At 41.9% G+C, this 15760-nt stretch overlaps 1 protein-coding gene across 2 annotated transcripts; it reads right to left on the bottom strand.

Annotated features, from left to right (window-relative positions):
• Positions 1-3108: 3108 nt before the first annotated feature.
• Positions 3109-7219, bottom strand: LOC124067592 (leucine-rich repeat-containing protein 3-like). 2 transcript variants are annotated; one of them, XM_046405090.1, is made up of 2 exons: positions 6718-7219; positions 3109-5374 (listed from the first exon to the last, which is right to left on the bottom strand). In XM_046405090.1, exon 2 carries the CDS (start codon positions 5058-5060, stop codon positions 4260-4262), a length of 801 nt encoding a protein of 266 aa, XP_046261046.1. In that variant the 5' UTR covers positions 5061-5374; positions 6718-7219; the 3' UTR covers positions 3109-4259. The 2 variants fall into 2 exon arrangements, with proteins under 2 accessions (XP_046261046.1, XP_046261047.1); XM_046405091.1 differs by having other exon boundaries at positions 3109-5087.
• Positions 7220-15760: the final 8541 nt, after the last annotated feature.

Here is a 15760-nt window from a genome sequence, read left to right as displayed (position 1 = left end):
AACAGCCAGGATGAACAAACGCTGGAAGACGAACAAGTTGGTCATATTCCATCCAAGTGTGTCGCTCTACACGTTAATCACAAGAGCAGAACAATAGAATATGTTCTCAGTGGAGGCAATGAAAAGGGACAGCGATGTAGCATGCTAAAGAAATAATCAGGAAGAAGATTGAGACAAAAACATGTAGCCAAGCGTTCCCTCACTCCCTGCGCTGGGATGGCCTGAGATGAGGGCAACACCATAACTTCTGAGGCCACAGTAGTCTGATAAAAAAAAGACTGTCTCCTTTTGATAGGTAGCAAGTTGCAGCCCCATGTCGGAGGGTATCTTTGGGTGGGAGGTCAGCAGGTGGCAAATTACAAGCTCAGCTACGTTGATCACTTTAAAGTTAAAGTTTGTGAGTAGCTGGAGGTGTGCAGCCGGTTGCCTTGATCTTCACATCTAACAGCTGGCTGTAGCTGCTCTCTCCTATCTAAGTGCTTAGTGTGATATGTAAAACTGATATGCTCACAGAACGTACAGAACATGATCGGTTGGTTGCTTCTCTATGAGCACAGTCGCTCTCAGAACCACAGTGACAAACACATTGCATTTTCTGTTGCTTTTCCACAATAGAGGCCAGCCCATATTGTGTCTGCTGAACGCTTTTGTTTTAGATTCTGACATCGGTTTCTTGTGTGATGAAAATATGAACCCAGTGTGAATCCAATATTGTCTTTAAACAGTACTGAGCAAGAGATTCGATTCCATGAAAAGGATTACAGATCTAAACATACGTTCTATTTAGCTGTCATGACAACATTTTTTTTCCAAACTTTGCCATGTTCATTTACTGAAGTAAGTACAGTTTTTAAAAACACTGCACATTATATTGCAGAATCGTTATTCTTGTTGGCTGAAGAAGGATGTGAGGACTGTGTTGTCGAGGGACATCAAAGCTACGGGACCTGAACTGCTGCAGCCATGACCAGAAAACTGATAAATGCAGCGAGATGACACATGAATGGATGATGGTCAGAGTTTGTCTCTGCATTTGCAATTTTTCAAATTAAAATAAAAAACAAAACAAAACTGAAATGACCATGTAATGTACAGCTCTGCAGATAACATCCTTAGAAAACTAATGGGATTAGTCTTTTGGCCTCAAAGTCTGACTGATATTTCAGAACCACACAGAACAACCACACATCTGCGCCTCAGATTCATCGGCAGAAACTCTGAATAGTAGACAAAGAAGACATTAGGTGCTAACAAACGTCCAGCAAAAGAACACACGCCAAAAAAACAGTGCAGTAAAAAAAGCTTTAGGACACACCAGTTCATATAATTGCTACACTGGGTTGCAGAACTTTAGTGGCAGTGGCCTTTAAAACCCATGTAGCAGACACAACTTTCTCTCAGTAATGAGTCTTTTATCGATCTCCACACTGTGCACTGCAACCACCGTCTGGAAAAGCCTAAAGCTCGCATGCCTTACCCATAAGAGAACAGGCTTGTCTGGACACCCTGAGGTGCAATTTCTTGGAAGATTAAAAACCCTTTATTTCTCATGGTAATGTCAGCCCACTCTGGTCTATCATGAGACCTCTTCTCAGCAAAGAAATTACACAAAATCCCCGACCGCTGATAAATCACCACAACAAATGAAATTCCGCGTCTTTGTGTTTTGGACACTTTTTATGTTCCACTGTTATTCTTTTTTTTCTTTTGTCCAGAAAGGATTAGTTCTTTTGACATTTTATATCACCAAGGAGTGAGAATATAGCGCTGCTATCAAAGAAGGACACAGAGCTGCTTCTTTTTCCCTGCAGGTAATTTGTTTGCTGAAGCTACGGAGTGTAAATTAATGAACCGAGAAAAACCTGAAGAGAAAGACGGCCCAGCTAATAGACCTGTGATGGTGAAAGCTGGTTCTCTTCAGGAAACATCTGCAGAGCCAAAACACGTGAGTGGACTGAAGTGAAAAGAATTTTTATTTTCAAATGCTGGTAAGATACCCATCGAAATCCACTTAACAAAACAAACAGAGTAATTACTGAAACAGATTTTTAAACTTATTAACTAACACAAATAAAATTACTGGAGCCCTTTCATTTCCATCACAGAAATACACAGCTTATAGACCAGTTTTACAGAGGAAGAAAAGACATTGACCAATTACAGACATCCAAACACTTTTATATGGGTCTAGCCAAAGACTAACTTAAATAACGCAGATGGCATGTGCATTCCTTTAGTAGTGAAGTTACATACACATTGGCCAGCACACATTGTTATATGACAGGTAAAAACTTCACAGACAGAGAGACACTTCTGTAACAAATAAACCTACAGTAGTATAAAAAAGTCTACACAGAAGACACAAATACAGTATGTAAAATTAGAAACAAGTCTCTGGGTCAAGTATCAGTTGTAAATAAATATTTGTGTTTCTTTTAACCTGCTTGAACTACTGGATGAGTGGGAATCACCACATGAGGACGGGTGTAGTAAGCTGTCAATCACAGAAAAGCATGTAACATTAACTTTCAAAAACCTTTCTGTCATTGTCTTCTGGAATCGTGTCCCTTTATTTATTTATTTATTTTTTTTTATTTTGGAAAAATCCACCCATCAGGGGAAATTTGCTTTAAAGGGACAGTTCACCCCAAAATCAACATGTTGTTTGGTTTTTTAGTTTCAGGTAGGATATATTGTCTTTCTACCAAGCTACGTCCATCAACATTCCATCCCAGGAGGGCACCAGTGATGTTTACATCCTGGTTTGTCATAAGCACGAACCTCTCGCCAATAAGCACATGAGTAGATGCACGTTTCCTTCTGCATGGGGATGTGGTCTAGTCTGGTAGAAAGAAAATAGTTCCTACATGAAGGTCTGTGGATTATTCTGAGTAATCCGTTTGATTTCTGGATAGACTTTGTGAGTTTTGTGGTTCTTCTTTTTTGGCAGTTTGTGCACAAGTGGAAGTTCCTTCAGTTCCATCATATTTGATTATTTTCATATATAATCGAGAAGGATAAATGGCACTACAGGTAAGAGGGAAAAAAAAATTGTATTTTTGATTTTGAGTTGACTTGTCCCTTTAACAAGTCTTTGAATCACATCCACAGTCCTACAGACAGACGTGACACTCAGTTGTCCAACGTGATGCACAGTGCTATGGTGTAGAAGACCCCGAGAGTAGGCACTTGGACACAATCAATTCCTGACCAGCAACGTAACTCATAAGTAATTAAAAAAGATCAAGTTTGTGTCCATACAAACAGGGTTAAGATACGATCACATTAACAGTAGGAATTGTTATGGCAGATTAATTCAGCTATTTGTGGCTTGCTGTTGTGGTTCACAAATAACATAAACCATATTGAGTTTGACGCTTTTGAATGTTGACATTCAACATAAATACATTCATACATACAGTAAATTTGGACCCGCAAACACTGCTCAAACTATCAGTATGCAAAGCTCCATTGGTTGCATTAATCCCAGTAAGAAAGTAGGCAAGTTAACATCCTCAACATGGGATGCTGAAACGCTTGTTTAAATAATTTTCTGAATTTACCAAAAACCTCTCAGAGATGCAAGCGTATGGCAGCTTCTCCTCGTTTGACTACATTTTGTCTTTATTGTCACACCATGCAGTGTTTGCAGAGTCACCTTATTTCCTGGGTCAATAGTTGTGTGCGGTTTATTGGAGGCAGGGCTGTAATGAATGTGTTATGCAAACTGAATGTTAACACCTTGCCTTATTTTATACACTAGCCAAAGTCTTGTAAAAATGCCCTTTACCTTGACGGTGTGACGGGAAGAACGTAAATCAATCAATACAAAGTAACTGGGAGACATGGTTGTCCTCCTCATTCATCTCGGTCCAAATTCAATCACACTGTGGATCGACACCAGAGTGCAAACATTTATCTCTCCGGTCTCAATCTCTCATCTCTGCAAGTTGAATGCGAGGTTTAGTATTTTATTTTGTGCTATCGCTGTTGTCCTGGCTGATGGTAGAGCCAGATTTACTCAAATTTAATAAAATCAAAATAAATTACATTTTAGATTATTACAAAAGCTGAAAAAAAATCAAAACAACCCAATTTGGTCACTGAGAGACCTCCAATAATTTCCTTAAAAACACATCTGATTATGTGTTGCAACAGCTTTTAAGTCATTTTTTATGTAATCACACATTTAGTCACATATTTACAGACACACACACACACACACACACACACACTGCAGCTTCTGAGCCGCAGCCCTGCTAGAGAACAGTGCTGATGGTGTCAAAGTCCTTGCTGATCTGAGAGCTGCTGGGCAGTGACTTGAGGTACTCCAGGTGCCTCCTCGCATCCTCCTGATTGTGTCTCACGTAGTAGATGACGTACGCGATCACCATGGTGAACCATCCGAACATGGTGACAAACATGGCTACATCGGTGGTCTTGTGGTGAAAGTTGCAGAAGTTGATCCCTGAGTCCAGCACCTGGATTACCGGTTTGCCTGCATATTCCTCCTGCACCGCCGTGTGGCAGATCACCTCGTTCACCGTCTTGGGGTCCAGCCGGAGCTCCCTCAGGACCTCCTGCAGCGTACACTCACAGTGCCACGGGTTGTTCGAGAGGCTGATTTTGGCTCTTAGACGAGCGAAAGCCTCTTTGGGGACACTTTGGATGCGATTGTTTGACAGATCAAGGACAAGGAGGCTGTCGGAAACACCTTGAAAAGCTCCAACGTCCACAGTCTCAATGTCGTTGTTAGACAGATCCAGCTCCTGAAGGTAGTGCAGCTCTTTGAAGGCGTGGTTGGGAATGTGGGTGATGTGGTTGGACGCCAAAAGTAGGACAGCAGTATCTCTTGGAAGATCTGACGGGATTTTCTCCAAGTTGCGAGACATACACTGGACCACCGTCATGCCACTCTTCTCAATACAGTGACAACTCGTGGGACAAGCCATCGCTGGTGTGTTAGCCAAGAATAATCCCCAGAGCAAGCCCCATAAGAGGGCAAAGCCATCGATGGCAGGGGCTTTCCTGGGCATATCAGGCCCTGCTGTGTCCTGCATGTTCAGAGCAGCAACCTCCCACACGTCCTGTCAGGTAAAAGCAAGCATAGTTTCACCTGTCTTGGTATTTATAAATGATGACCTTCATTAGTCCTCAGAAAGCTGAAATTATACGTTAAACAACACAAACTTATGGGCTTGTCTTAAAAGAATCTGTCACGATCGATCTGATAGAGATCATCCAAAAACTGAGCTGCTCGCTGAGCATATTCCAGCAGGAAACTCTAATCTCAGGTTTGCTGTGAGGATGGTGAACGCTTCAAAGATTAAGGAGTGGAGCAAGTGACACAGGAATCAGCATGTCATGTTGTGCACTGAAAGAAACAAAGAACAGGAAAAAGAGAAATGTTTCGGTTATTCAGTGCAGCAAGTGATGGCATAAGGGTGCTGTCAGTGCACGTATGAAGAATCAAACTCATCCAGACTTTGCATCTTGCAAAGATAAGTCATTTTCTAAGTGCACATGTCTCTCCAAACTGAGCTGAGTACATGCTATCTCCACAGTGTTTACAAATGTATAATGTGATTATAGAGAAAAATCCATTTCACTTTAGCAAATCTCATAAAGCAGCAGGCACACTCATGGGTCATCGCCGGCGTTTTCTCATTCAATTAGGAAAACGTAATTTTGTTCTGGATTGTCTTCTGTAAATGCTACATGAAATTATCCGCTGCTGCTAAATCACTATAGTGCATATCAGGATTAATTACACTGTTCCATAACCGGACAAAGAAGGAAAAACACAACCGCAAAAATCAGCTCATCTGCCGTTGACTCCAACACTGAGGTGCAGTGTTTTTAAGCAAAGCTCCCTCATTTCAATCACTGCTGCCTCTCATTCACAGGCCCATGATAAGAATAGCTGCAGGCTCTAAAATTACTCCATCTGTCCTGCAGCAGGATCACCACTTTAGGACTGCACCCTCTGGTGGGCTAAACTGATCACCCAACGAGCCCCACGCTGTGTTCGAGGTCATCCGTCCCACGGAGCCTCGTCTTCTTCCCATTTTTTCCTTTGTCTTTGGCAAGGGCTTCATGGCTGGAGGCCACACACACACACACACCTCTCTCTCTCTCTCTCTCTATATATATATATATATATATATATATATATATATATATGCGAGTCTTAAATAAGCCACTCACGTTCTCGTGTCTGAGCTCAGGAGCAGGTGTGGACAGAATGTGGCATCTACAGTCATAAGGGCGGCTGAACACCCTGCGGTTGTGTTATGACACCACGACATCATTAGGTCGAATATTACGGTTTACACACGCAGCTTGGCTGAGCTGTCGTTTCCAGCACACTCTTGTAGTAATCAGGTGAGAAACTGCCTCTTAAACGTGACGGAGGTTTTTTTCTTTTCTTTTTTTTTTTTTTTGTTTAAAAAAAAGTGTGTCATTTCAGTTAAAACACGTAGCGTATCACAAAATTAAGGGAAGTAAACGCGCAGCCTGTAGAGATGAGAATACCTTCGGCGAGGATTTAAATTTAATCCGGCTAATGATGCCCAAACGCAGAGTAAACAGTTTAATGCTATTTGTAATATTTTAATCACATTAACATGTGCTTCCTGTGGTTAGAATATGAAATCGGCATGAATTAATACATATGGCTTCAACTTAATTAACTACACTTCTCGCAGAGGCACTTACCGGGAAAGTGTTTTATCCTGGAACGCATTGATTTTTGCAGCCTCTGTAGCGTGAAAAGGTGGACACTCCACAGTCCACAGTTCGCTCACATCACATCTGTATCATCGTAGAGGGAAAGCTGAGCCTCTCTGGAAATAATCACTAAAAACAACATTGTTTCAAAAACAGAAAGTGCAGTCCTCTGCTTCAACGCGTCCACATTTCCGTGAGGGAATAAAGAACCAAACGGTGAAGTTCCTCAGCGGCACGCGGGGAAGTTAGGAAATCTCCGCGTGAAACGATTCATATCCCAAAATGTGGCTCATTTAATGTCGTCTCATAGAATACAACACGACAGTCACACCTGTTGATGGTGATGATGGTGGTGGTGGCGGTGCTCCGGAAAGGTGTCGAGGAGCCGCGCAGTTCCGACTCATCACGCGCCTCTCTGTCCGAACCGCGCGCGCATGGCGCCAAAGGGAGTCCCGGCTGCGCGTGGATTGGACTGTGGTTCTGCTGGCAGCTCCCCTCGTCCCTCCAGCTTCCCCGCCTGCCTGTCCGTCCGTCCTCCCCCCTGACTGCCTTGGCTGCACCTCCCCTCTGCTCCTGAACCTCCTCTCTCCTCTAAAACAATTAAACCAAACAAACGATAAAACAAAATCTGAAAACGTTCCAGACTGCAAAACAAGCGAGAAACATTTATCATGACAAGTCCTCTGCTAAGGACGTCCAAAGTGACTTTTAGATCCTTAATCTCATAAAGAAACAAGATTTGGCTCTTAGATGTTTTTTAATAAATGACTTCAGGATTATTTTCAACATTTGGTTTACGTAAAATAGAGTTAGAATTGAAGAGTGATTTTAGTGGAATCAGCGCTCCTGTAAAACAGCCCACCTCACGACCTTGACCATATCACACTGGACTGTGGTGTATTGATTATTTTAATCAACCCAAGCGCTGTATCCAACAAATTATCAGAGGGCCGAGATGTTAGGGATTTGGGCTGCGCTGCAGTGGATCAAGATGTCAGCTCCGAGTTCTGCACTGTATTCTGACGGTAATTGCCCTTTTCAAACTGCTGAGGCTTATTTCACACTGGCAAATTGCATGCAAAGTGGGCTACATGTTTTTGGTTTTTCTTTTCACGTAAAGTTAAAACTTAAAATTATAACCTTTTGACTTTCGTGGGACTGAATCAAGCACCATCCTGGTCAGCCAAGGCGAACACCTTCTCTACCTGAGCTTTTTGGTGGTGCTTTGTTAAAAAATGTTTGAAGTAAGTCTTTTCCATGTTGTGTAAGCAGACATGTTTCCACCTCTTGCTCGAGGAGTGTCAACACCACAGCGAGCTTAGCTGTATCAGTCTCATCTCATGTCACCGTAACTCACTGACTGTACCTGACAGCGCATGCAGAGGAGCATTTAGCGCCGCCGTGTTTGGTTTCATGACATTAGTGTGGAACTCAAACAGTGTTATGGCAACTTACATCACATTTACATTGCAAAGTGCACTGAACCTGAGCTTCGCAGGTTCTCGTGAAGGGCAGAATTTAGTGCAGGTTAAAGAAAACTCGATTTCACGTCAGTCTTCCAGGTAACCTTGAAAAGACCAAAAACGTCTGCAAACATGGGCTTAGAGAAGAGAGTTCAACCAACCACTCGGTTTCCATTTGCGCTCCCCCCATGTGACTCAAATGTAGGTCAGCTGGTCCCGTTGTTCAACGTGTCACTGGAGCTACAGAGGAGTTTTCACGGGGCCGGTCCTGCCGCAGTCCCACGCGTGTGTTTGTGTCAGCTGGCGTGATGAATTGCGTTGTATTAACTACTGAACTCTTGAACTTGATGTAGGATTGTACACTGTGATGCATTTTGGATTCCGGGTAACCATTAAGATATCAATCATGTCATATTTTCACTACTGCCTTCATCATATTTGCAATTAGCTGCGAAACCGTCTCAAATGCGCTCTGTGTAACGTGCAAGGTTCTTCAGCAGGTGTACATAGTGAAGCATTTAACATCGACACAGACAGATATTTCTCTCTTGCTGAAAACTAAGCTAAACTGATTGCATTCTGACACTGAAGGAACCATCTCCTATAGTGGATTTATTATATTGACTTTATGAGGTGGTAATTTTCAGCAGGCTGCCCTCAGTAGTTTTCAACAATCAACAAAGATTGGCTCTTTTTTGAAACACCTTGCAGACATAAATGGGGCGTCAGAGGATTCATCAATGTGACCAACTTCTTTTTGAATTTTAAAAGCGAACATCATAACTCCAAGGTCACCGCACGACCGCGCTGCAGTGAAGAGGTTCTTGTTCAGTACTGAATGAGCAGGTTGGACATTTTGGATTTTTTCCAAAACGCTCCATGATTTACTGTCTTCATCTGGGAAATTCTATTAGCTGAACAAGCAGGTGAAGAAAGAAAATTCGATAGCACCATAAAACACTGACAGTAGGCCGTAAAATCTAATATCAGGGTGCGACAGCTGTGATCGGGGAAGTCCACCTGAGAGACAGTTCTGTGCAAATGATGTCCCAGCGTAAACAAATCTGCAAAGCAAAGACGGAGATAACTGAAAGACATGGATCCTGACTGAGATGTGAGATCTGATGATATCTTCCCTTAGGATTAAACGTCTTGGGCATCTTTCTAAATATTTGTGAGTTTCCAGATGAGACCCAGGACATCTAAATGAATCAAACATCCCCTGACAAAGAGGAGTCGGCCTCTGGCAGTATCAAGTGAGTGAGCTGGAGATAATATTGCTGAAGGTAGATTAGTATCTTCATCCCATTCTTTGCATTTTGTTGTGGAAGTCGTTTTGTTGGAGTGAGAATGCGAGCGTTTAGATGAGAGTGTGTTCATTTGTAAATTTACCTATCTGCTCGGCACAGCAGACGCACGGCCCGATTGTCACGCGGTGTGAAAAATTAATTTCCCCACTTGGATAATGAAGTTTCCTGAGATTCATGTGATGCCTTACAAACAGTTTATAGGCAGAAAATGTGTAGTCCCTACTACTCATGTAGTCCGAGTGAGACTTCAAACACCCATTTGTTATTACTGTACCTGTGATGCGTCATAACCATAACTGCAGGGAGCTGAGGCTGAAACCTATTAGCAACAGGAGCCATAAATAAAGATGCAGAGTTAGGTAATGTTGGAAAATCACTTGAGGTGCTGCTTCAACAAATAACAACACCCACAGTCTGCTGACAAGCTAAACTGGGAGTTAACATGCTGGGAGGCAGGCGGTAAAAAGCAGTTCAGGGAGCCAAACTGGCAAAATCGTTTACATCCATGTTTCATTGGCTCTGACCGGCACACGTTTATTTCTTTACACACCACAGAGGACCATTAATCATCATCCGTCATTCACTTAGTCCCAACAAGGGAAGACTCAAGAAGACATAAATATGTTAAATTAAAAGGAATAATCATTTAGAGGAGGGATTTTATCTTGAGATGAATCTGCTGAGCTTGATTCTTCTCACACACATTTTACCTTTTGTCTGACTACATAATGGGTCATAATGGGGCTCACAGGTGGTTTCATTCTGCCAAAACACACACTTACTAAGACAGAAACTGTGAGGACTGTGGCAGTCAGTTAGAAGAAAGCCAAGGTCAGGAATTCGGAGTACAGCTGTTGCAGCAGCAGCAGAAATACAACGCATTTGCCACCATGCAGCAGGTTCTTCACGTCAGCGACTTGAGCTTCCTCAATCACTACAAGGGGCCAGGCAGCCAAAGACGAGGGTTGGAGGGTGCGTGAGTAAGTGCTTATTCATCTCCATGAACAACAGCGCTACCTTCCTATCAGTTTATCGTGATTAATGCAGCCACAGTGGGATTTCCACCATGTCAGGATTTTTTTTTTCCCCCTTGCGAAAAACATGTTTTGTTCTAAAGTGCTTTGTGAGGGTATGAGGATGATTAGTGAGATATTGGGGAAGATGCCATTATTCCATTTGTCCAAAGATTAACACCATGGTGAAGTGTTTCTAATGATCACCATCTATTTGTATTATGCACAGTTTAGGACAAATCTGACTGTTCCCTGCCTGTAATTGCCCCTGGGACGACTAATAACAGCTTGAAACACAAAACACATTCATCCAACTCCGCCGAGAGCCAGGCGAGATGGGCCGCTGATGTATGACCAGTTGGCTGTCACAGCGAAGATAAAGGACTGGTGTGTGGTTTGGTGTGTGTGTGTTGCTGCCATGGTTGTCAGCAGGCAAAAACCACAGGTTCAGTTGTCACCAGGAGGCCTTTGCCCTCATCTTCCTGCTCACCTGCCTCTTAATGGATCTCCAAATGCTTTCGAAGAGACAAATTACTCATGTCCACCACTTCCAGTCGATTCAACCTGCTGTCGCCTACTTACTTATCCAAGTGTATCACTTTGGATTTGTTCGACAAAGTAAATTTATCTCTTTTGAAGGGGGGTCAAGAAGATGCTGATGAGTGGGGCCTTTAGCTTGAAACCATTCATCACAATTACGTACTTACTGTACTGCAGCGTCCAAGGGAGGTGAGCGTTAGCAGCTAATAGCATCCACAGGCGAGGAGCTGGGCTGTAACCGTCTGATTAGCTGCTGTAATACATCTAGGGCTGTTTGTGTGTGACAGGTTGACTTGTAATAAAACACAGATTCAACTGATGCATGGCACAAAGTAAACTGGCAGAACGACATTTATCATCAGACATTGTAGGCTACCATGTTGTTCTTTATGCGTATCGATTACTCAGCCACACACACCTTGTACTGTACACATGTAAACTGTATGGACAAAAGTATTGGGGTACCTGACATCACACCAACAGGGACTTTAATGACATTACATTCTAAACACACAGACAGCTTTGCAGCTCTAACAGCTTCCACTCTTCTGTGAAGGCTTTCCACAACATGTTGGAGTGTTTCTGTGGGGATTTGTGCTCATTCATGCAGTAGAGCATTTGTGAGGTCACACACTGATGTTGGACCAAAAGGCCTGGCTCACAATCTCCGTTCCAGTTCATCCCAATGGTGTTGGATGGGGTTGAGGTCAGGGCTCTGTGTGGGCCAGTCAAGTTCTTCCACACCAAACTCATCCAACCATGTCTTTATGGAGCTTTGCTTTGTGCACTGGGACACAGTCATGCTGGAATAGAAAAGGGCCTTCAACAAACTGTTGCCACAAAGTTGGAAGCATAGCATTGTCCAAAATGTCTTGGTATGCTGAAGCATTAAGATTTCCCTTCTCTGGATATATCTCCATACATACATATATATATCTAAAGCCCTAAAGTGGTTGGTCTTGACTTAGAAATCTCTGTTTTTGTTAGATGAATGGAATCTTGTGGCTTGATTTTCAGTGTGGCTCTATTAAGCGAAGGTTTTATCATGAACCTAATAAAAATGAAAACTAAATTGATGGCCAGGAAGTCTTTTCAGCACGATGCTGCTAATGGACTGTGCAGCTTGGGAATCATTTTCTGCACTTTTGTGGATATTTTCCTTCTGGCAAACTCCACCTGGATGATAATTTCATGGCTGAAAAAAGTCAAATTTCAAGCAGGCGGCTGGTGCTATTTTCTCTTTAATATTATCAGTGATTGCCCAAAACTAACAAAGAATTTGTCCTGTTTAAGTATTGACATGACCTCATATAGTTTGTTTCTTTGTGGCCGTGAAAGCAGCTTATTTCCATACACCACCTTTTGATTTAGACGTTTTGAATGTAGAAATGCAAAGAATGCCTCTCGTTTCTCTTTTGCAGGTGTCACAACAAATGAAAAATCTCACCTCTAACTCTGATACTAAATCTTCAGAAAGATCACTACACTAAATAAATGATTTCAAACTGCTGGTGCTATAAAACACACATCTTGTTTCTTTTTCAACACAAAAAAGCCACAGTTTTCTCTCCAGTGTTTTTCTGAAATTGTTTGATGTGTAGACAAAAGATACTTTTGATGGACTCGTAAATTAAATTCTGACTTTCATCAGACACAGAGACGACAAACGCTTTAGTCAGACGTTTCTCCAAAAATTCAAGGCTGAGTAACATGAGCTGAGAATGACGTCAGGATGCTCAGTCAGTCCTCAAAATTAAAGCTTTGTTTCTGTGAGCCAAGAGTGTTGCCAGTCAAAGCGACTCCCACATGGATGTCAAGATTATTTCAGCATCTTTGAACACTGAAAAAAATGTCATGGCTGCAAGTTACACTGCTGCGCTGAAACCACTTGTAAGGTTTCCCTCGTAAATAATAAACAGCATAATATCTTATAAGCGATACTGTATCAAGCTGCCCTTAACAAACACAGAACCCCCAACTTTCCCTCAGTTAGACTTAAACCTTTAATGATAGTGAGGATGTTGAGGTCAGATTAAGCAGAATTAAATGTACATCGTGACGGCTCAGCATCATCACTTTGTAAACTTGTCCCAAAGCCCCATAGAAGACCATGAATTATTCAAGAGGTAAATTACCTAATTGAATTCCATATGTAGAGTTTTAAGAAACCTGTTTTATTATTTTTTGTAAGAACTAATCTAAACCCCAGGGTGAATTCATTTCCTACCCAGCATGCCTTGCAGTGTGCTCTGAGACTACTCAGGAGAGCTACATGTCTTTTAAGTAACAGAAGGCAAATGGCAAGGAAAAAAAATGTGATGTAATGAAATGAATTCACTCTTAATGAGAGGAGTAATTACAGAGTTTGACCCTGAAATTGTCTGAATGTTGACCACTGACTGCATTCGTTCTCTTAATGCACCATGACAGATTTTTGACACCAAGATGCCCTTTTAAAAAACTTTGCATAAGCAATAAAGAAATAAATGACATCTTCAGTGCCCTCCCCTGTCTGACGGCAGGCTAATCTCTCCTTCACTCTGAGCCATTGTATTGACATCCTGCAGTAATGACACTGCCACTAGAACTACCCGTCAAAGGCCTTTAAACAAAGCCATTGATTTCAGGGGGTGTTTCTAATTATAAATGGGTTGAAACAAGCCCTCAGATGTCAATGTAAATGGTTGGCCATGTTCAAATGCTCAGGAGGAGTCATATGACGAGATCACTGGTGTTTAAGTCTCACTCAAACATCCACATTTCATTCAGAAAACAAGATGTTATGTTTGAAATTTGTGTGTATTAGGAATGGAAGGCTGATAGCAATTAAGTGATCGGCAATCAGCAGACTAACTGTGCTACTTATTTCGCTCTGAAGCAACAGACAGATTTGTAATTGTACATTTTTCTCCCAGCCCAACCCTTTTATCAGTTTGGTCTTGGATCTATAACATTCACTAAACAATAGACTCGGGTCTATACTATATTGTAGCCTCTACACTCTGTAGAATTGGGTCACCTTCATGATCACAGTGGCAAGCAGCAACATGTAGTAGCAGAACGGCGAGAGTGTCACGGTGACACACTGCTGCCTTTGTTCTTATGACATTCCTGTAGTATTTTGATATTTATATTCAGTAGCGTCTGTGCTTCTAAAAATACACTCCCAGACCAAGTTGTCGCTGTAACACAGTATTTCAGCTGAGACATGATTACAGATATAGTTTTTACTATCAGTGTGTCAGGTGTCCTGCAACGACATCCTCACGGAGATGGTAAAGGGTATGTGTGTCAGTTAGTGATGTCGAGGCAGGACGGGGCTCCCAAACCCACAGAGAATGATTATTCTAACTCATTATTGAGTATTGTTTATTGAGGTAATATTTTGACTTATCTAATTATGTTTTCCTATATTTTTCCAGTTTCATAAATACATACATGTAACATTTCAAGATATTCATAGTGTTCATTAACCTGGTGTCACTGTGGGGTTTGATGCAAGGCCATACAGCCACTCACTGTTATATTTTTGGTATCTTATATCTTACCCAAGAGGTCTTGAGCAATCCGAAAAGGATCGTTCACTTATATGCGTTTCTTTTCTTCACTTGTGAGAAAAGGACAAAGGAGTCATGATGAAGTTATCGAATGTTCCTACAGTTAATTTGGGGTTTCCATTTTTCCCTGGCAAGGTTGTCAATTGTTTAGCAAGGTGGATTATCTCTCCTTATTTAGACTTGGTGAATGTGCTACTAAATGCAATCAGGGACCTTGGGAGAGCAATCAAGAGCAGCTTGAAACTGGGCATATTTAATGGCCATGAAAGATTCGGTGTTGTCTGATGGCCGAGCTGTATACAAGGTGACCTCTTGTCACCCCCAAAAGAGCGACAATGTTAATTTGAAACATGCCTGTGGACAAAGGCGTCCCATGTGGCTCGCTCTCTCGAACACACATTCCAGCTGAATGTCAGACCGTAGCTACATCCAATTAACAGCACGGACCACTTACTGTGGGAGACGCTGGAACATTTATATCTTACATCCATTTTGCATTCAAGCAGTGGTAAACTCAGAGAACTGCAGTAACATTAAACAGCAGGCTCAAATTATTGATTGTAAACTATGGAGTCTCTTAAGGAGCTCATAAGAAAACACAACCGCATCTTTTGTGATGGTGCTTTAGGTCAAAGTTATTATTAACACTGGGATTATCAACAGTCGGTGTTTTATAGTCTGCCTCAGTCTGGGCAGAGAATAGCAGGCAAAATTGGCTTGATTAGATGTGTTTTGAATGGCACAGGAACAGAAAGAGAAACTGAACATGTTTAACTTCACAAATTAAGGATCTTTTTGCAGGATGTTGCAGTTGATTGCATCACTTTGCTAGGTGTTCCTGGTATTTTGTCTACCCCACTGCACATTCCTGTCTGTTGTTAAAGAGTCTGATGTTAGTAAATGAAAAAAAAAAGATCCAGACAAGCAAATACACTTTGGTCAAAACCCAGTCGCCAAATTGCCGCACTGAAAGAGCACCAACTAAATCCTTTTATAAGCCTGACAATAACGCTGTGAAAAGCCTGCCAAGAATACAAGAAATCTACCTTTCCCATCCGTTTTAATCATTGTGAGAATGTCTGTGAACATTTTGGCACTGTGGGAAACCACTGCTATGTCGGATAATTTAGGGGGAACAGACAATTTGT

This window comes from Scatophagus argus, chromosome 11, assembly GCF_020382885.2.
Source record: "Scatophagus argus isolate fScaArg1 chromosome 11, fScaArg1.pri, whole genome shotgun sequence".
Lineage (NCBI taxonomy): Eukaryota > Metazoa > Chordata > Actinopteri > Scatophagidae > Scatophagus > Scatophagus argus.
Note: the sequence above shows the minus strand (reverse complement) of the source record. Positions and strands in the feature narration are given on the sequence as shown.

What these genes read in the sequence shown, in the direction of transcription:
- LOC124067592 (XM_046405090.1), bottom strand. Translation starts at nt 5,060, where the DNA reads ATGCAGGACACAGCAGGGCCTGATATGCCCAGGAAAGCCCCTGCCATC.